Source organism: Rhincodon typus, chromosome 9, assembly GCF_021869965.1.
Source record: "Rhincodon typus isolate 14 chromosome 9, sRhiTyp1.1, whole genome shotgun sequence".
In the NCBI taxonomy this organism is placed as follows: Eukaryota; Metazoa; Chordata; class Chondrichthyes; order Orectolobiformes; family Rhincodontidae; genus Rhincodon; species Rhincodon typus.
Genome location: NC_063340.1, coordinates 91,294,740 through 91,315,809, shown reverse-complemented (window position 1 = coordinate 91,315,809; position 21,070 = coordinate 91,294,740). Strand labels below are relative to the sequence as shown.

The 21,070-nt window shown below is 44.7% G+C and overlaps 1 protein-coding gene across 2 annotated transcripts in view; it reads left to right on the top strand.

The window, feature by feature from the left end:
* The window catches only part of adcy3a (adenylate cyclase 3a), a 102,862-nt gene that overhangs the window by 22,640 nt on the left and 59,152 nt on the right, over positions 1 to 21,070 (top strand). Inside the window, exons 3-7 of one of the 2 annotated variants that reach the window (XM_048601290.1) lie at positions 12,532 to 12,681; positions 15,717 to 15,847; positions 16,527 to 16,638; positions 17,341 to 17,468; positions 19,546 to 19,704. In XM_048601290.1, coding sequence (XP_048457247.1) covers positions 12,532 to 12,681; positions 15,717 to 15,847; positions 16,527 to 16,638; positions 17,341 to 17,468; positions 19,546 to 19,704 — 680 coding nt within the window. Of the gene's footprint in view, positions 1 to 12,531; positions 12,682 to 15,716; positions 15,899 to 16,526; positions 16,639 to 17,340; positions 17,469 to 19,545; positions 19,705 to 21,070 lie in introns of both variants that reach the window. The other variant, XM_048601289.1, reaches the window with a different exon arrangement.

The following is a 21,070-nucleotide window of genomic DNA, read 5'->3' as shown; positions in this document are numbered from 1 at the left end:
AAGATAGACAATGTTGGCCGAGTCACATGAGTATGTGCCATGCACGTGGTGGGTGGTGTTCCCACGTGTGATGGCTGTGTCCATGTCGAAGATCTGGCATGTCTTGCAGAGGTTGCCATGACAGCGTTGTACAGTGTTGTGAAGGCTGGGTAGTTTGCTCCAAACAATGGTTGTTTAAGGTTTGGTGGTTGTTTGAAGGTGAGAAGTGGAAGCGTGGGAAAGATCTTGGTGAAGTGCTCATCATCATTGATAACGTGTTGAAGGCTGCGAAGAACATGGAAAACTTTCTCTGCTCCTGGGAAGTACTGGATGACGAAGGGTACCCTATTGGACGTATCCTGTGTCTATCTTCTGAGGAGGTCATTACGGTTTTTTACTGTGGCACATCGGAACTGGCGATTGATTGATTGTATCCCCTTCTTATGAGGGCCTTCTTCAACACCTTCAGATGTCCATCACGTTCCTCCTCATCTGAACAGATCCTGTGTATGCATGGGGCTTGTCTCTAGAGGATGGCTGTTTTAATATGTTTAGGGTGGAAGCTAGAGATGTGCAGCATTTTGTGGTTATCCGTAGTCATGTGGTAGAGTGAGGTATTGAGGTGTCTGTCTCTGATGGAGATGTGTGTATCTAAGAATGAGACTGATTCTAAAGACTAGTCCATGGTAAGTCTGATTGTGGGACGAAACTTGTTGATATCACTATGTAGTTGTTTCAGTGATTCCTTGCCATGAGTCCAAAGGAAGAAAATGTCGTCAATGTATTTGATGCATAGCGTTGGTCGGAGGTTCTGTGCAGCAAAGGAGTCTTGTTCGAACCTGTGCATGAAAATGTTGGCATATTGGGGTGCAAATCTGGTCCCCATGGCTGTTCCGTGGCATTGAGACAGATAATTAATTATTGTGTTGAATGGTGGAGCAGACTTGAGGAGCTGAAGAGCCTCATCCTGTTCCTACATTCCTGTTCTACCTGCTCCAGGTTAGTTCAGTTTTCACAGCACACACCTGATGAGATGTTAAACCAAGATTTCATCCTCCCTCTCAGCTAAAGCATCCTGTGTCATTATTTCAATGAGAAGAGGAGATCGGTGTCCTGGCTAATTTTTATTCTCCAACACACACCAAAAATAATAGAAAGTGCTGTAGAAACTCAGCAGATCAGAGAGAGAAAAAGTTAACATTTCAAGTTCACAACCTTTCATCAGAAGAACAACCAGATTACCCAGTTATGACCACATTGCTGCCTGCAGGAGACGGCAAACTGACCACTGCTAAACTGGCTACCAACTGACCACTGACAAACTGACCATTGGCAAACTGACTGCTGTGTTTGCTGCATTATATTGATGTTTAAATTAGTTGTCACAGATTTTAAAGCGCAATACAAATACAAGACTTCTTCCCTCTAAATGTAATTTGTTGCTTTTGTAAGGAGAAATATTAGAGAACTTGTCCCAAAGTTCATACTAGTAGCCAGGTTTACAACAGCATCTTAAAGGCAAAAAGAAGGGAAATCAGCCAAAGTTCCTGCTCCTGATCTCATCCGCCTTTCCTCATGGAAAACAATTGGTTTAAAAAAACCTCTTTTAAACTACACTTTTAGAATTAGAGCTCGGATCTTTTGGAGGCTAAAGGTTGCCTTTGTTCACGGGAACAACTGATTTCAGTGTTACAACTTGGTGACTGAGATTGAAGACATTTGGTAGTTTAAAAATGAAAGAAATCAGTTTCAACAGTTGTTGCAAGAACTCTTGTTGGTTTGCATGTGGTGTTATAGTATGATGTTAATTAGTATCCTCAGGGGACAATATCAGAAGCAGGGAGTAGTGTGAAATACACATGATCTGCACACAAGCTGATTGTGATCTGTGTGGAGGCTGCCTGGAATCAGCTCTTTGTCCCAGTTTAGCTTTCAATCCTAAATCATGGGATAACACCAGTTCATGGAAGACAGTTCCCAAGAGGGAATTTTTATTTGGATGTTCAATTTTTTTAGAACATAGAACAGTACAGTACAGTACAGGCCCTTTAGCCCGCGATGTTGTGCCGACCTATTACCCTACTGTAAGATCAAACCACCCTGCATACCCTACATTTTACTATCATCCACGGGACATTGCACGGGACGTTGGCATTGCTGGCTGGGCCAGCATTTATTCCCTGTCCCTAGTTGCCCCTTAAGAAGGTGGTGGTGAGCTGCCTACTTGAACCACTGCAGTCCATGTGTTGTAAGTTGACCCACAATGTCCCAAGGGAGGGAATTCCAGGATTTTGACCCAATGACATGGAAAGAATGGCAATATATTTCCAAGTCAGGACGGTGAGTGGCTTGGAGGGGAACTTGCAGGGTGTGGTGTTCCCGTGTATCTGCTGCCCTTGTCCTTCTAGATGGAAGTGGTCATGTGTTTAGAAGGTGCTGTCTAAGGATCTTTGGTGAATTTCTGCAGTGAATATTGTAGACGTACACACTGCTGCTACTGAGTGTCAGTGGTGGAGGGAGTGGATGCTTGTCGATGTGGTGCCAACCAAGCGGGGTGTTTTGTCCTGGATGATGTCAAGCTTCTTGAGTGTTATTGGAGCTGCATCTATCCAGGCAAGTGGGGAGTATTCCATCACACTCCTGACTTGTGCCTTGTAGATGGTGGACAGGCTTTGGGGAGTCAGGAAGTGAGTTACTCGCTACAGTATTCCTAGCCTCTGACACGCTCTTGTAGCCAGTGTGTTTATGTGGCGAGTCCAGTTGAGTTTCTAGTCAATGATAACCCCCAGGATGTTGATAGTGGGGGATTCAGTGATGGTAACACCATTGAATGTCAAGGGCCAGTGGTTAGATTGTCTCTTATTCATGATGATCATGGCCTGGCATTTTTGTGGCGCAAATGTTACTCGCCACTTTTCAGCCCAAGCCTGGATATTGGTCAAATCTTGTTGCATATGAACATGGACTGCTGAGGAGTCACGAATGGTGCAAACATTGTGCAATCATCAGCAAACATCCCCCCTTATGATGGAGGGAAGATCATTTAGAAGCAACTGAAGATGGTTGGGCCTAGGACACTATCCTCAGGAACTCCTGCAGAGATGTCCTGGAGCTGAGATGACTGACCTCCAACAACCACAACCATCTTCCTATGTGTCAGGCATGACTGTAACCTGGAGAGTTTGCCCCCGATATCCATCAAGTGCAGCTTTGATGTCAAGGACTGTCACTCTCACTTCACCTCTGGAATTCAGCTCTTTTGTCCATGTTTCAACCAAGGTTGTAATGAGGTCAGGAGCTGAGTGGCCCTGGCAGAACCCAAACTGGGCGTCACTGAGCAGGTTATTGCTGAGCAGGTGCTGCTTGATAGCGCGTTGATGACACCTTCCATCACTTTACTGATGATCGAGAGGAGACTGATGGGGCAGTAGTTGGCTGGGCTCGATTTGTCCAGCGTTTTTTGTGCAGGACATACTTGGGCAATTTTCTACATTGTTGTGTAGATGTTAGTGTTGTAACTGTACTGGAACAGCTTGGCTAGGGGAGCGGCAAGTTCTGGAGCACAAGCCTTCAGTACTATTGCTGGAATGTTGTCAGGGCCCATAGTCTTTGCAGCATCCAGCGGCTCCAACCATTTCTTGGATTTAGATTTAGATTTATTTATTTGTCACGTGTATTAAGGATAGAACTACATAAATACAGCAAAAAGTGCACAAAATCACCATTCATTGGCACAGTGCCAAAAACTAAGCAAGAAAAAAAAAGGTTCAGATCTCAACAGTCCCAAGTCCCATCTCCACAATGGTGTAGGCACAACTCCAATCACTAGGCTGCTATCACAGCCTTACCGGCCAGCTCTCGATGCCAGTTACCGCTGCCTCACTGGCCCGCTCTGGCTGCTAAGTACTGTTGCCTTGGTGACCCGCTCTCGCCGCCGCTGCCACACCGCCCAGGTCGCTCCGGCCCACACTCAATCCACCGTCACTGCAGGACATGGCCTGTGTGTTCAGCTCCCGCCACGTGGGTAGTTAAAATGATGGGGGTTGGGTGGGGTTAGAATTATTACAGGGAGGAGAGAGAAGAAGAAGAAAAAAGAAAGGGAACTGGAAAACAGAGTGGAGCTCCAAATGGAGCAACTTACCCTGCTGCCATCTTGCCAGAAGATATCACGTGGAGTGAATTGAATTGGCTGAAGACTGGTATCTGTAATGCTGGGGACCACTGGAGGAGGCCGAGATGGATCATCCAGTCGGCGCTTCAGCCTTATCTTTTGCACTGATGTGCTGGGCTCTTCCATCGTTGAGGATGGAGATACTTGTGGAGCCTCCTCCTCCAGTGAGTTGTTTAATTGTGCACCACCATTCACAACTGGATGTGGCAGGACTGCAGAGCTTAGATCTGATCCATTTATTGTGGGATCGCTTAGCTCTGTCTATCACTTGCTGCTTATGCTATTTGGCGTGCAAGTAGTCCTGTTCGGTGACTTCACCAGATTAACACCTCATCTTCAGGTATGTCTGCTGCTGCTCCTGGCATGCCCTCCTATACTCTTCATTGAACCAGGGTTGATCCCCTGGCTTGATGGTAATGGTCAAGTGGGGGATATACCAGGCCATGAGGTTACAGAATGTGCTGGAGTACAATTCTGCTGTTGTTGATGGCCTACAGCGCCTCATCGATGCCAAATCTTGAGTTGCTAGATCTGTTTGAAGTCTGTCCCATTTAGCACGGTGATAGTGCCACACAACACGATGGAAGTTATTCTCAATGTGAAGGCGGGACTTTGTCTCACAAGGACTGTGCGATGGTCGCTTTTACCGATACTGTCATGGACAGATTCAACTGCGGCTGGCAGATTGGTAAGGATGAGGTCAAGTATGTTTTTCCCTCTTGTTGGTTCCCTCACCACCTGCCGCAGACCCAGTCTAGCAGTTGTGTCCGTTAGGATTGACCAGCTTGATCTGAGGTGTTACTGCCGAGCCAGAAATCCCCCACCAAAAGTATGTTCTGCGCTCTTACCATCCTCAGTGCTTCCTCCAAGTGTTGTTGAACGTGGAGGAGTGCTGATTCATCAGCTGAGGGAGGAAGGTAGGTGGTAATCAGCAGGAATTTTCCTTGCCCCATGTTTAACCTGAAGCCGTGAGACTTCATGGGGTCCAGAGTCAGTGTTGAGGACTCCTAGAGCAACTCCCTGCTGACTGTGCTTCCACCTCTGCTGGGTCTGAGCTGTCGGTAAGACAGGACATATCCTGGGATGGTGATGATGGTGTCTGGGACATTGCCTGTAAGGTATGATTCTGTGAATATAACTATCTCAGGCTGTTGCTTCGCTAATCTGAGAGACAGCACCTCCAGTTTTGGTGCTGGGTATGTGATGTCAGTAAGGACGAGTCTGTAGGATCAACAGGGCTGTTTCTGCCATTGTCTTTTCCGGTGCCTACATCAATGCTGGGTGGTCTGTTCAGCTTCATTTCTTTGAGACTTCCTAGCGATTGATACAACTGAGCTTTCTTAGCCCTTTCGGAGGCCAGTTGAAAGTCAGATATTTTGCTGTGGGCCTGGAGTCACATTGGTTGAGTTTCTGGATTGATAGTCTCGTGATAATACCACTAGGCCACTGCCTCCCCTTGAGTCAGTAGAACTGAATCAACTTCCAGTGTTCACATACACACACTCACAGGCACCAAAACTGACACACACAGACATAGAATCACATGTAGTCATCCATGTGCTATTTACATTAAAAAAACATACTTACTTACATACGCACGTATGCATTGACACTTCAGCTGCTGTTTTAGGTAAGCTCATTTCACTCAACACTGGGCAAAGTGAGAGCCCTTGGTTCAGATCACACTGGGCAGGTTACTCACTCATGAGTATGTGAGATAGGCTTTTTTTTAATTTCACCCAAGTTAGCACCTGACTGTTAATTAAACTGTAAATTCTATTTAAAATTTCAGACACCTGGGAGTGAGATAGAGACTGGAATTTAATCAAGGGTTTTGGGCTGATTGATGTATAGAATAAGAGATACCTAGGATTAAGTACAGGTGGAATCTAATTAAGGGATTCAGGGATTTATTCTTTTTCATTCATGGGATCTGGGTTTTGCTGGGCCACATTTATTGCCCATATAGTTGCCCAGGGGGCAGTCAAGAATCACCCACATTTCTATGGACCTGGAATCACATGTAGGCCAGTCGAGGTCTTCTTCCCTGAAGGACATTAGTGAATCAGATGATTTATTTGACAATTGACAGAGATTCTATGGCCATCATCAGACACTTAATTTTCAAATCAGAAATCACTGGCCAAACTCAGCAGGCCTGGTAGTGTGACATACAGTGGCTTTAAGAGGTATATTTTGTCCTGTTACTTTTATAAAGAGAGGTTGAGACAGAGGTGTCTGCTTCAAGCCAATTAAGTAAACAGCTTGTGAGACCTTGGTTTTTCTTTTAAAGTTGGAACAATAGAAGTAGCACGAATGGATGTGGTCAAGCTCCCTCAGAGCCAGGATTTTTAGTTCTGGCTTTCAGCAGCTATTGGGGTTGTGAAAGCTGCTACATCTCTCTCTCTCTCTCTCTCTCTCTGTTACGGCTAAAAGCTGCTAGAATTGCATGTGAGCCCCTGGGCAACTATATGGGCAATAAATGTGGCCCAGCAAAACCCAGATCCCATGAATGAAAAAGAATAAATCCCTGAATCCCTTAATTGCTACTGGCTTTAAGGGTATGCTTATAAGATATTACTATACTGGAAGAGTTCATGAATAGTTTATTATTTTGTTAAGTATTTCGATGGAATTACAGTCAAGCCAGTTCTTCTATTTTAATTTTGTTTGTGTTTTAGTTATAGCGTATGAATAAAGTATGTTTTGCTTCAAAGCTGATAGTTTGACCAATTGAATTGCACCTAAAGCACAATGCCTGGTACTTGCCTTTATAATAAGAAAAAGTTAGGGTCTAGACTATTGTCCTGACATGTTTTGAGGAGGTTTGCTCTAGTCCATAACAGGCAGCCTCTATGGAGAGAAAGCAAAATCAACATTTTGGATCCAATGACTGTTCTTCAGAACAGTACTGTTTCTGATTTCCAGCATCTGTAGTTCTTTTTTTTCCCTTAATTCCAAATGTTTTTATTGATTGCACATTCTATCCACCATGGGAACTACGATGTTGTGGCCATTACAGAAACTTGGGTAACTCAGGGAGAGGAATGGCTGTTGGAAGTTCCGGGATTTAGATGCTTTAAAAGAAATAGGGTGGGTGGAAAAAGAGGTGGGGGAGTGGCATTGCTAGTCAGGGCTAGTATAGCAGCTACTGAAAGGCAAATCGAGAATAATTTGTCTACAGAGTCAGTTTGGATGAGGTCAGGAACAAGAAAGGAGCAGTCACTTTGTTGGGGGCTTTTTCCAGACCCCCTAATAGTTGCAGAGAAGTAGAGGAGCGGATTGGGAGGCAGATGCTGGAAAGGTGCACAAGTCACAGGGTTGTAGTCATGGGTAACTTCAATTTTCCAAATATTGATTGGAAACATTTTAGTTGTAATAGTTTAGATGGAGCGGATTTTGTCCAGTGCGTTCAGGAAGGATTCCTGACACAGTATGTGGATAGACCAACACGAGGAGAGGCCACTATGGATTTGGTGCTTAGCAATGAACCGGGCCAAGTGTTAGACCTGTTGGTAGGAGAGCATTTTGGCAGTAGCGATCATAACTCTGTTTCTTTCACGATAGTCATGGATAAGGATAGGTACATACAGCAGGGTAAGGTTTATAATTGGGGGAAGGGTAATTAAAGTTCTGTTAGGCAAGAACTGGGTAACATAAATTGGGAACAGATGCTGTCAGGGAAGAGCACCACAGAAATGTGGAGATTGTTTAAGGAATGCATACTGCGTGTGCTCGATATGTTTGTCCCTAGCAGGCAGGGAAGATGCAGTCGAGTGAGGGAGCCATGGTTCTCGAGAGAGGTCGAACAACTGGTTAAGAGGAAGAAGGAGGCTTATGTAAGGTTTAGGAGAAGAGGAACGGAAAAGGCTCTAGAGGGATACAAGTTATCCTGGAAGGAGCTGAAGAAAGGGCTTAGGAGAGCTATAAGGGGGCATGAGAAAACCTTGGCGGATAGGATCAAGGAAAACTCCAAGGCTTTTTACACGTATGTACAGAACAAGAGAATGACCAGAGAAAGGGTAGGGCTGATCAAGAATTGTAAAGGGAATTTGTTCACAGAGCCTAAAGAGATAGGAGAGGTCCTTAATGAATACTTTTCTTCAGTATTCACAACTCAGAGGGACCTAGTTGTAGAGGAGGACAGTGTGAAACAGGCAGGTAGGCGAGAGAAAGTTGATGTTAGTAAAGAAGATGTGCTAGGAATTCTGAGGAAGTTGAAGATAGATAAGTCCCCCAGGCCTGATGGGATTTATCCAAGGATTCTATGTCCACAGTTCCCTGAAAGCTGCCACCCAGGTGGATAGAGTTGTTAAGAAGGCGTATGGTGTGTTAGCTTTCATTAATAGAGGGATTGAGTTCAAGAGCCGTGAAGTTATGCTCCAGCTTTCCAAAAGCCTGGTTCGGCCACATCTGGAGTATTGTGTCCAGTTCTGGTCACCTCATTACAGGAAAGATGTGGAAGCATTAGAAAAGGTGCAGAGGAGATTTACCAGGATGTCGCCTGGAATGGAGGGAAGGTCTTACGAGGAAATGTTGAGAGAGCTAGGGCTTTTCTCTTTAGAATGATGAAGGATGAGAGGTAACTTGATAGAGGTGTACAAAATGATCAGAGGTATAGATAGAGTAGACAGCCAGAGACTTTTTCCTCGGGTGGTGGTAGCTTTTACAAGGGGACACAGTTTTAAAGTGAAAGGAGGTAGATAGGGAGGCGTCAGAAGTTACGTTCTTTACTCAGAGAGTGGTAGGGGCATGGAATGCATTGCCGGAGAGCGTAGTGGAGTCGGCCTCATTAGGGGCATTTAAGCGGCTATTAGATAGGCATATGGATCATAGTATAAGGTAGCGGTGGAGGTTAGGTAGACCTTAGGTTTTGGGTAAAAGTTTGGCACAACATCGTGGGCCGAAGGGCCTGTACTGTGCTGTACTGTTCTGTGTTCTATGGGGGTGGACTTGAACCTGGGGGCCCCCAGAATATTACCTGGGTTACTGGATTAATAGTCTAGAGATAACACCACTAGGCCATCACCTCCCCCATTTAGAATACTAGATACACGAGAGCGTGTCTGGAGTCTGCAATGGAGCATCTTAGTTACGACGAGAACCTGGAAAAGCTCAAATTATTTTCTTTGGGGTAGAGAACATTTAGGAGGCTTTGTGATGGAGGTGTAAAAGAGGAAGGGAGAGGGTGAATAAAAATTAGTTTTTCCCCTCAGCTGAAAGGTCAGTAACATGGGGCAGACACTTAAGGTGAAAAGCAGGAGGTTTGGAGGGGTTATGAGGAAAACTCTTTTCACCCAGAAGGTCATAGGGATCTGGGATGTACTGCCTGTGAGAGTAGTTGAGGGGGGAACCTCACAACTAAAACGTATTTGGACGTGCGCTGAAATGTCATAACCTTCAAGATTATGGGCCAAGTAATGGAAAAAGATTTAATGTATTTTTGGTGTTACAGATACAATAGGCCGCTTCCGTACTGTATGATTTGATAGTTACAAACTGGAATTTAATTGAGGGGTTTATCTGTAAAATAGATTTCTCCTGCAGTGCCATGGTTAGAATGGTGGGTTCAGTGAATAACCAGCTGAGAAATCAATGGCTCAGTGATGTCAGAATAGTTTAATAATCTGTCCTTTCATTTTGCCTTGTATCTGTTTTGATCACCCAGAGAAGGCTGGCCCGACAGAATGGGCACTATCATTCATGGCATCTTCCAGCATCAGCTTGTTTCTGTCAGTCTGGTTGCCGTTGGTTCACCACTGGCTCTGGTAGTGAGGTTTTGCTGTGAAATCTCAACGGATTCACACTATGGTTTTACACTTTGGGTTCTCACTCTGCCTTTTAAGCAAGTTCTAAATATTTATGCTACAGGGAAAGGAGAGTAAAAACATCAGCTACATATTTTAGGGGCCACTCAGAACCTGCAGAGGAGACCAGCTAATTTAAATTGAAAAATTGAATCAGGCCATCATTGGAGTCAGGTACAAAAGCAGAAATTGCTGGAGAAGCTGAACAGATCTGCCATCATCTGTGGGGCAGGTTAACGTTTCAGACCTGAAAAAGGGTCAGTGGGCCTGAAATGTTAACAGTACTTTCTTTCCACAGATACTGTCAGATCTGCTGAGTTTCTCCAGCAATTTTTGGTTTTGTTCCAGATTACCAGCATCTGAAGTTCTTTGTTTTATTATACTGAAGTCAAGTATAAGGCTTAATTGCAAAATAACATGATCAAAGAGCAAAAGTAATTCCCTGAAGAAGGCCCAAAAACTGCTGGTTGCAACGTGGTCAATGCTGATGTTCCTGGATATGTAAAAATGGAATAGAGACAGTACAGAGGAAAGTTCCATTGGCTCTGCCCAAAAAATATGCCTGAGCCCAGTCTTGGAAGAGCTTCCTCAAGAACAGTAACACATCCTCTCACCATTTTTCATATCAACTAGAAAGAAACAGATTACATGAAGTACTGAGTTAGGTGAGGTTTAGGTTGAGTTGAATAAAAGCTCAGCACTAGTCCAAGTCAAATTTCACAAGACAGGAATACTTGAAACTCTATATGAATCAAAGTCCGAGGAGTTCTTAGCCACTGTAGTGCATATTGTTTCACAATTGCAATATTAGAGTATTTATTTGAGGGAGGTAATAGCCTGATGGTATTATTGCTCGATTATTAATTCAGAGACACAGATAATAGTCTGGGGATGCGGGTTCAAATCCTGCCATGGCAGATGGTAGAATTTGAATTCAATAACATATCAGTAATAAATAATGACCGTGAAACCATTGTTGAGTGTTGTAAAAACCCATCTGGTTCACTAATGTCCTTTAGGGATGGCTACCTGCTGTCCCTACCTGGTCTGGTTACATGTGATTGCAGTAATTGGTTGATTCTGAACTGGACTCTGGGAAATTGGGGAAAGGCAATAAAAGCTCGTATAATCAACGACATCCACATCCAGAGAATGAAAAAAAAAACAGAGAAAACTCCATGATAAATTTCCAGTTATCAGTGTTTTTCAGACTTGAGGGAGGTATATTTTGGGCTTCCCCAGGGATCCTATTAGGGCTGTTGCTTTTCTTAATTTTTATTAATGACCGAGGGCATGCAGGGCACCATATAAAACTTCCAAATGATGCAAAATTTGGAAGTATTGTGAACTGTGAGGAGGATAGCTATATGCTTCAAGAGCACATCGACAGGCTAATGGACCTAACAGATTAAACTAAATGTAGAGAAGTTTGAAGTGGTACGTTTAATTAGGAAATCAAGAGAGTTAAAGATGATGGGGACAGGCAGGAATCTGGAGTTCAGGTCACAACCAGATCAGCCATGATCTTAGTGAATGGTCCATACAGCACCTAAATCTTTTGTTATTGACTTCCTAAGGACAAGATAATATAAAATAAAGGGTACGGTTCTAAAGGGGACACTAGAGCAGTAAGACCTGGTCCTATATACACACACCAATCATGTATGTTGGAAGGGCAGATTGGAAAAGCAATTAGTAAGACATAGAGAAGCAATCAAAATAAGGTTCTACATTTCTGAAACTATGGTTTGGCCACACTTGGGAGATTGTGTCCAAACTGGGCATCATATTTTAGGAAGGATGTGAAGACGTGAGAGGGAGTGTGGTAGAGGTTGATGAGAATGTTTCCAGGGATAAGACACTTCAGTTATACATGTAGATTGGAGAGGTGAAGAGAAGGCTGAAAGGGGATTTGATTGAGATGTTCATGAGGGGTCTAGAAACTGTTGATAGGACAAAACTGTTCCCATTTGTGGGAGGAATAAGAAAAAGGGGATACAGATTTAAGATGATTGGGAAAGAACATTTTTTTCATGCAGCAATTGATTAAGATTTGGAATGTGCTGCCTGAAACTATAATGGAAGAACATTTAGTTATGACTTCTAGAGGCAATTGGATAATTAACTGATGGGAAATCATTTGCAGGATGATGGGGAAAGGGGCAAGCTGATCTTGCAAAGAGTCAGTACAAACACACTGGCCAAATGCTCTCTTCCTAGGATATAACTGTTCTATGGTGATTTTAATCAACCTGGTCAATGATGTTATGACACACCTATGTTACAAGTGGGATTTGAACTTAGGCCTGCATGGCCCAGAGGCAGGGACACTCTAACAGTGCCAAAATAGCTTGTTATAGCTAGTCTATAATTCAAGTAATTCTCTGTTAATCATCCAATGATTGATCAATGATTGTTGTCCAATGATTAGCCAATGACTAACTAATCATTATCATAATTATTGATTAAATGGCCATTGATTACCAATAGATGGACAATGGTCATAAATCTCATGTATTTCAGCAACATTTCAATCAGTTCATTAGTCATCTCGTGTATTTTTTTCTCTGCTAGCTATTAGCTAACGTCAGTATCTACCTCTGTGCCATCACTGTGGGGATCATGTCTTACTACATGGCAGATCGCAAACATCGCAAAGCATTTCTGGAGACACGACAATCTCTGGAGGTTAAACTCAACCTGGAGGAACAGAGCCAACAGCAGGTGAGGGAGACTGGTTAGGGTTGTGACAGTATCGTGCACTGTCTAACTCTTGGCTTAGGACAGCAGAACATGAAGAAATATTACCACACGATTATCCCAGGCTTGAGTCTTACAAACTTTCGTTATTTTGTATTCCACAAGCCAATGCCAATATCTTCACTTCCCCCCACATAAACCCAATTTCCTGCCCATTCCACAAGTTAACTCTTTTCTCCAGACAATTTTGTAATTCCTGTTCCATAATAATATAAGACATTCCATATTTTCTTTACTCCATATGTACAAGTTCCTTTTAATCACTGAATACTGCACCTTATTATTCTGAAACCATGGCCTTGTTTGCACAATTTCCTGACTGATAGAGCCAATTTTTCTGCTGTTTCATTTTTTAACTTTAGTGTCATCGTCAATATCCAATGAGTATCCCTACTTACAAAAAATAAAACATTCCCTGCCACAGCAATTCCTTGCAATTCATACCCCTCACAATAGAACCACCACAGAAAGTACCAATAAACACTCCCAGGACACGTACAGCACAGGGTTAGATTCAGAGGAAAGCTCCTTTTACACTGAGCCCATCAAGTGTATCACCTCAACTCATTAGATGTTTGGACATACTTGTTCTAATGGTGTTAGTAACATTACTTATTTTCCCTGGTAACTGAGCTGTAGTCTCCCTATGGTCTCACTCTTTATTGTTTGGTTACCAGTCAAGGGAGTTTTATTCTGCCTTATTAAAGCTTTGTTCAACCTTCTGTAAAGTTATTCCCTCAGTTACCTGTCCTGTTTACATGGTGTGCTCCAGAGACTTCAGTATTATCAGTATTATCAAGAGGGATTCCGTACCTACGCTGGCCCTAAACCCCACCTCTTCCTCCATTACATTGATGACTATATCAGCGCCGCCTCGTACTCCCATGAGGAGCTCGAACAGTTCATCCACTTCACCAACACCTTCCACCCCAACCTTAAGTTCACCTGGACCATCCCTAATACCTCTCTCTCCTTCCTGGATCTCTCTGTCTCCATCTCCGGCAACCACCCAGAAACCGATATCCATTTCAAGCCCACCGACTCCCACAGCTACCTAGAATACACCTCCTCCCACCCACCTTCCTGCAAAAATGCCATCCCCAATTCCTTCGCCTCCGCCGCATCTGCTCCCAGGATGAGGCATTCCACTCCCGTACATCTCAGATGTCCTCGTTTTTCAAGGACCGCAACTTCCCCCCCCTCTGGTCAAGAACACCCTCGACCGTGTCTCCAGCATTTCCCACAACTCATCCCTCACACCCCCTCCCCGCAATGACAACCAAAACAGAATCCCCGTCGTCCTCACTTATCACCCCACCAACCTCCGGATCCAACGCATCATCCTCCGACACTTCCGCCATCTGCAATCCGACGCCACCACCAGAGACATTTTTCCCTCCCCACCCGTATCTGCTTTCCCGGAGGGACCACTCTCTCCGTGACTCCCTTGTCCGCTCCACACTCCCCTCCAGCCCCACCACACCCGGCACTTTTCCCTGCAACCGCAGGAAGTGCTACACCTGCCCCCATACCTCCTCCCTCACCCCCATCCCAGGTCCCAAGAAGACTTTCCACATCAAGCAGATGTTCACCTGCAGATCTGCCACTGTGGTATACTGCATCCGCTGTTCTCGTTGTGGCCTCCTCTACATCGGGGAAACCAAGCGGAGGCTTGGGGACCGCTTTGCAGAACACCTACGCTCGGTTCGCACTAAACAACTGCACCTCCCAGTCGCGAACCATTTCAACTCCCCCTCCCATTCCGCAGACGACATGTCCATCCTGGGCCTCATGCAGTGCCACAATGGTGCCACCTGAAGGTTGCAGGAACAGCACCTCATATTTTGCTTGGGAACCCTGCAGCCCAATGGTATCAATGTGGATTTCACAAGCTTCAAAATCTCCCCTCCCCTGATCGCATCCCAAAACCAGCCCAGCTCGTCCCCGCCTCCCTAACCTGTTCTTCCTCCCACCTATCCCCTCCTCCCACCTCAAGCCGCACCCCCATCTCCTACCTACTAACCTCATCCCGCCCCTTGACCTATCCGTCCTCCCTGGACTGACGTATCTCCTCCTTACCTCCCCACCTACATTCACCTTTACTGGCTCCATTCCTGCCTCTTTGACCTGTCTGTCTCCTCTCCACCTATCTTCTCCTTTATCCATCTTCTATCTGCCTCCCCCTCTCTCCCTATTTATTTCAGAACCCCCTTCCCCTCCCCCATTTCTGAAGAAGGGTCTACGCCCGAAACGTCAGCCTTTCTGCTCCTCTGATGCTGCTTGGCCTGCTGTGTTCATCCAGCTCTACACCTTGTTATCTCAGATTCTCCAGCATCTGCAGTTCCTACTATCTCTTCTCCCTATCTTCTCTATGCAGCCTGCTCACATTAAAAATCTCAATTAAATCTTCTACTCTCCAAAGGAGGACTGCCTCAGCGTCTTCATTCTAGCCTCATCACGAAAGTTTCTGAGTCGTGGAACCGTTCTTGTAAATCTCTTCTGCACTCTCTCCCCGCATTCAGAGAATACACAGTTTGTGGTGGACTGTTTTTCTTATGAATAGTAGCTGCTGTAGGAATCAGCTGGGATCGTTGAGGATCCATTAGGATGCCAGACAGCTACAGAAGGATATTTTTGACTGCGGTCTTCTCATACTTACAGCTCAATAATTGGCTGATGGGAGGAGACCGTGATGCCGCCTTGTCCTTTCACTGTGAGATTCTGGATTCCATACAGTCAGTGTGGGTCAGTCCCATGTTGGCAAAATATTAATAGCTCCTGTATATGGCCTGAAGACATGCCTGGCTTGACTGCCTGGTCTGTGAACCTGGGATCTGATTCTCATAGCCAGCTCCCCCTCACTCCAAGTTGGCATTGCATTGGCGAGCTGGCTGGATTATTCAAATACCTCAGCCCCTAACCTATCTCTGGGACAAAATTCAGAGTCTCCCCTACACCATCGTATTGTAGAATCTGAGCTATCTTTTCTCTTTTCTCAGGAACGTCTCCTTCTGTCTATTCTACCAAAGCACATTGCAGATGAGATGTTAAACGACATGAAAAAGGACAAAGAGTCAAAGGAGCTACAGCAATTCAACACCATGTACATGTACCGACATGAGAGAGTCAGGTACAGAGCAGAGACCAGAGAGAGAAAGAGACAAAGAGAGAAAAAGAGACAGTAAGAACTGCCGATGCTGGAGTCAGAGATAACACAGTGTGGAGCTGCAGGAACACAGCAGGCCAGGCAGCATCAGGGGAGCAGGAATGTTGACGTTTCGGGTTAGAACCCGAGAGAAAAAGTCTAGAAAGAGAGTTAAAAAGCAAGCAAAGGAGAGGAAGGGAGTGAGAAAAAGGGGAGCAGCAAGAAATGGGGAGGGAGTGAGGGAGGGGGCCTTTGTTCTTTGCACAGTGATGGATTTTGAAGAATTGGTGTTATGTCATGCCTTCAGAAGACATTTCTGCAATTCACTGTATTGCTAAGATGCACACACATGGGTGTGAAAGAGATATGAATGCACACTGCTGCTGTGGTGAGAGCTGGGTGGTGAGGGTGCCTGACGTAGTGGGGACCAGGTGTAGTGTTTGCTGGGTGTATTGGCCACTGGCTGTATTAATCACTGGGTGCAGCAAATGCTCAGTGTACTGGGCGCTGGATGTAGTGGGCTCAAGGTGTAGGGTGTAGCATGTGCTGGGTGTAGTGGATGCTGGGCGTACTGGGCGCTGGGCGTACTGGGCGCTGGGCGTACTGGGCGCTGTGTGTAGCGGGCGCTGTGCGTAGTATTAAACCTGTTGTTGTCTCTCCCCAGCATCCTGTTTGCAGATATTGTTGGATTCACTCAGTTGTCATCCACCTGCAGTGCACAGGAGCTGGTCAAACTTCTCAATGAACTCTTCGCTCGCTTTGATAAACTGGCAGCGGTGAGTCTGTCCTTGGAGCTCGCTCAGTCACTCGCTCACTCACTCAATCAGTCACTCCATTTACATTGTGCATACCTCTATTGTATGTATTCTCTCTCTGCACACTCACTGTCTGCCCACTCTCCTGCTGTGCATAGTCTCCCGCCATGCACACTTTGCTGCTGTGAACAGTCTTTGGCCGTGCACACTCCCCCACTGTGCACACTCCCCCGCTGTGCACACTCTCCTGCTGTATGCACCTTCCTGCTGTGCACACTTGCCCACTATGCGCACACTCACTGTTCACAATCTTCACCTCGTAAAATCTTAAATCGGCAACAGAGTTCCACACTTGACCAGTTTCAAGTGTGGATCCCAAGTCCATTAGCTGAAGACTGTGTTACACATAATCTTTAATAATCTGCATGCATAATTTTCTTCACTGTACTGCACAGTCACTAACTTGACAGCAATGTTTCATCCTGATTATGTGCTTGGAGTCTTTTTTCAATTTAGTATCAAACTCCCTCCCCTGCAGAGTAACTACAAACTCTGAATCAATGTGAGAACACTGACATTTTTTTGGTGTATAGTATTTGGTGGCAATGTCTAGCGGCTCATGGTACAAGCTGGGATTTGATGGACATCCAATGACTGACTTTTATCAATGACCTAACCTTACAGTAATTTATTGCCTAATGACAATCTCCCAACTTTGCGCAGAAATACCATCAGCTACGGATCAAGATCCTGGGTGATTGTTACTACTGTATCTGTGGCTTACCAGACAATCGTGATGATCATGCTGCATGCTCCATTCATATGGGCTTGGCTATGGTCGACGCCATCTCGTGAGTACAATTTGGTAGGTTCTGGAACACTTGGGGTTCCAGAACACCATCGGGTACCGACCACCACTTTTCCCACTCCAAAAATGATTCAATGTTCTTTTGGAGCTCCTCCGGATCGTCCTCACAATTTACAATATTCCATGTTTTGTGTCATCTGTAAACTTTGAAATTGTCCCTTGCTCACCGAGATTCAGATCACTAAAAAAGCAAGGGTCCCAGTCTCCACTACAAATCTTCTCCAGCCCAAAAAATATCCATTGACCATTACTCTTTGTTTCCTGTCACACAGCCAATGTTGTATCCACACTACAATTGTCCCTTTTACACCATGACCTATAACTTTAGTCCCAAGTCCGTTGTGTGGTACTGAATTAACACCTTTTGGCAATCTACGTACACAACATAAACAGCGTCACCCTCATCAAGCCTTTTTGTTACTTGTTCAGAAAACTCCAGCAAGTTAGTGAAACACACTTTTCCCTTCAGAAATCACACTGGCTCTCCCTAACTAACCCACATAACCCAGATTTGTCTCTGTGGGTAACAATTTTGAATCAAATTATTGTTTCTGGAAGTCCCCTAGAACTGAAATTAAACTGAAAACAAACATGGAGAATGCTGGAGAAACTCAGCAGATTTGGCAACATCAGTGGAGACAGAAACAGAGTCAACATTTCAACTCCAATTTGATTCTTCTTTGGAACTTCAGAACCAGTTCTGAAGACTCTTTGGATTCGAAATATTAACTCTGGTTTTTTTCTCCACAGATGCTGTCAGACCTAGTCAGAGAGTAATACAGCGTGGAAACAGGCCCTTCGGCCCAAATTGGCCCATGCTGACCATGGTGCCCACACACATTGCCGCATTTGGTCCATATCCCTGTAAACCCTTCTCATCTATGTACCTATCAAAATGTTTTCACATGTTGCTATTGTACCTGTCTCTACTTTCTCTGGCAGCCCATTCCATATACACACCACTGTCTGCATGAAGAAGTTGCCCCTCAGGTCCTTCCTAAATCTTTCCCCTCTCACCTTAAACCTATGCCCTCTAGTTTTCAATTCCCCATCCCTGGGAAAAAGACTATATGCATTCATCTTATCTATGCCCCTCATGATTTTATACACATCAATAAGGTCACCACTCATTCTCCTACGTTCCAAGGAATTACTGGCCATCCTCTCCCTATAACTCAGGCTTACTAGTCCTGGCACCGTCCTCGTAAATCTTCTTTGCACACTTTCCAGTTTTCCAGTCTTTTAAACGTAATTGTGCCCACAGCCACTACTTCACAATTATTCATGGCGATGTTATTTATGCCTCTACAGTGAAGCCAGACACAAAATATCTGTTCAGTTCATTTCCCATTTCCTTATTGTCCATCATTCGTGAACCATGTTAATCCCCTGAGAGGCCCAAAATAGCTAACAGCACTCACCATTGGGGAAACTCCCCTTTCAACAGCATCCTGCTAATGAGAATCCTGACTGGGACACTGAAGAGCAGAGTCATTTTCAGGGAGCTGTGCTTGTGTGGTTTTTGGGTATGGGGTCAGGAGGGTGTAGGTGACAGGGACAGCAAGTGGGTTCTGACAGTGGGTGCTGAGTGGGTGTAGGGTTTGTGTTCTGAATGCTGATAATGGGTGGTTGTTGGGTGCTTGCTTCTGTGTGCTTTGCGTGGGTGATGGGTACTGACTTTTGGATAATGGTTGTTGTGACTTTGTAGTTGACGTGTTGAGTGCTGGTTGGTGAGTCTGGGTGTGGGCATTAGGTACTGAGTGTTGGGTATTGTTTCTGGATGCTAGTGTTTGGCTGTTGATTGTTGGATGGTGATGGTAAAATCTGGGTGTGAGTGTTGGTTGTTGAGTGATTGTGGTGGGTGTTTGGTGCTGTGTGTGGATGCTGGGTGCTGAGAGTTGGGTACTGTGAGCTTGGCGTTGGACACTGGGGTTGCTGGCTGGGCTTGTTGGGTGCCGGCTGTTGTGAAGGTGTGGGTCGTGGGTGTGTCACTATTTTAGGGGGTCAGATCACGTCTACTTCCTGTTTGTCCTGCTCTCTGACAGGTTTTTCTGTTGTAGGTACGTTCGTGAAAAGACAAAAACAGAGGTGAATATGCGGGTTGGCATTCACAGTGGCACTGTCCTCGGTGGTGTCCTGGGGCAGAAGAACTGGCAATATGATGTCTGGTCTACAGATGTCACACTGGCAAACAAGATGGAGGCTGGTGGCATCCCTGGGTAGGTGTTTGTTGACTGATCAGTGATGCTAAAGACTCGATGGGAACACTGAAAACACACTGGCTACATCTCGCCGGCAACATACTCACTCACTCATTCCATGTGCAGTCACGTACACACACTCACTCACTGACATACACACTGACTCACTCTTGCATTCTTGCACACACACACTCAGATACACACATTTCATGCACACCTGTACCTACCTTCATTCACACACACACACTGTCATACATGCATTTACATTCACAATCATACACACACTCATTCACTCTACTCACATACATACACCCAGCCATACACATGCACACACTCATTCACATGCACACTTGTCCTCATGCACTTACACTCTCGTCTATCCACAGACTTCTATAAGTACACACGTACTCATGCATTGATTCTCTCACACACATATGTACTCTCTCTCCATCTCTCTCACATTGTTACGATCCCAGCTGATGTTATTCCTGGACAAGTTTCATCCCAGACTGGAACCTGGCCTATAAATTATATTTTAGACTCAGAGATTCGTCCAGTACAGAAGAGGCCCTTTGGCCTATCAAATCTGTACAGTCCTATCTACAATCATCACAGTTTCCAGCATTTGGTCCATAGCTTTGAATGTTCTGATGCTTCAAGTGCTCATCCAAGTACTTATTAAAGATTTTGAGGTTACCCACCTCTACTAACCTCCCAGGCAGTGCGTACCAGATTCCCAGCACGCTCTGGGTTTTTCCAAACATCTCCTCTAAACCTTCTGCCCTTCACCTTAAAATTATGCCTCCATAACCTTATATGTCTCAAACAGATTCCCTCTCAACTTTTCATGCTGTAAAGAATTTTGATTTGTTTTGGTTATAACAAGTGGTCTGTTGTTTAAACATAAGCATGAAATGCTGCAGATTTTGTTTTAACAATAAAACAGAAGTTTATGAATGAAAGAAATGAAGATGAAATAGAATAAATAGTTTTAAATTCAGATTTTAAAACCCACTGTAAAAGTAAAATCTCATTAATCACAAAGTGCTCATTTTTAAATTTAAACGTAAAACAACAACTCTAGTACAGTAATTAAAACACACCTTCTATGGGTCTCCAACTCTAACACCTCATTAGGTTTAAGTCACTTCTGATTTCAACAAATAAACTGGAACTGCAGAAAGCTTCTTCATTTATTTGTCACATGCAGTAAGTATAGGAATACATAAGTACAGTGAAAAGTGCACAAAGTCACCATTCACTGGCACCCAAGATAGTAGGAACTGCAGATGCTGGAGAATCCGAGACAACAAGGTGCAGGGCTGGATGAACACAGCAGGCCAAGCAGCATCATAGGAGCAGAGAGGCTGACGTTTCGGGCCTC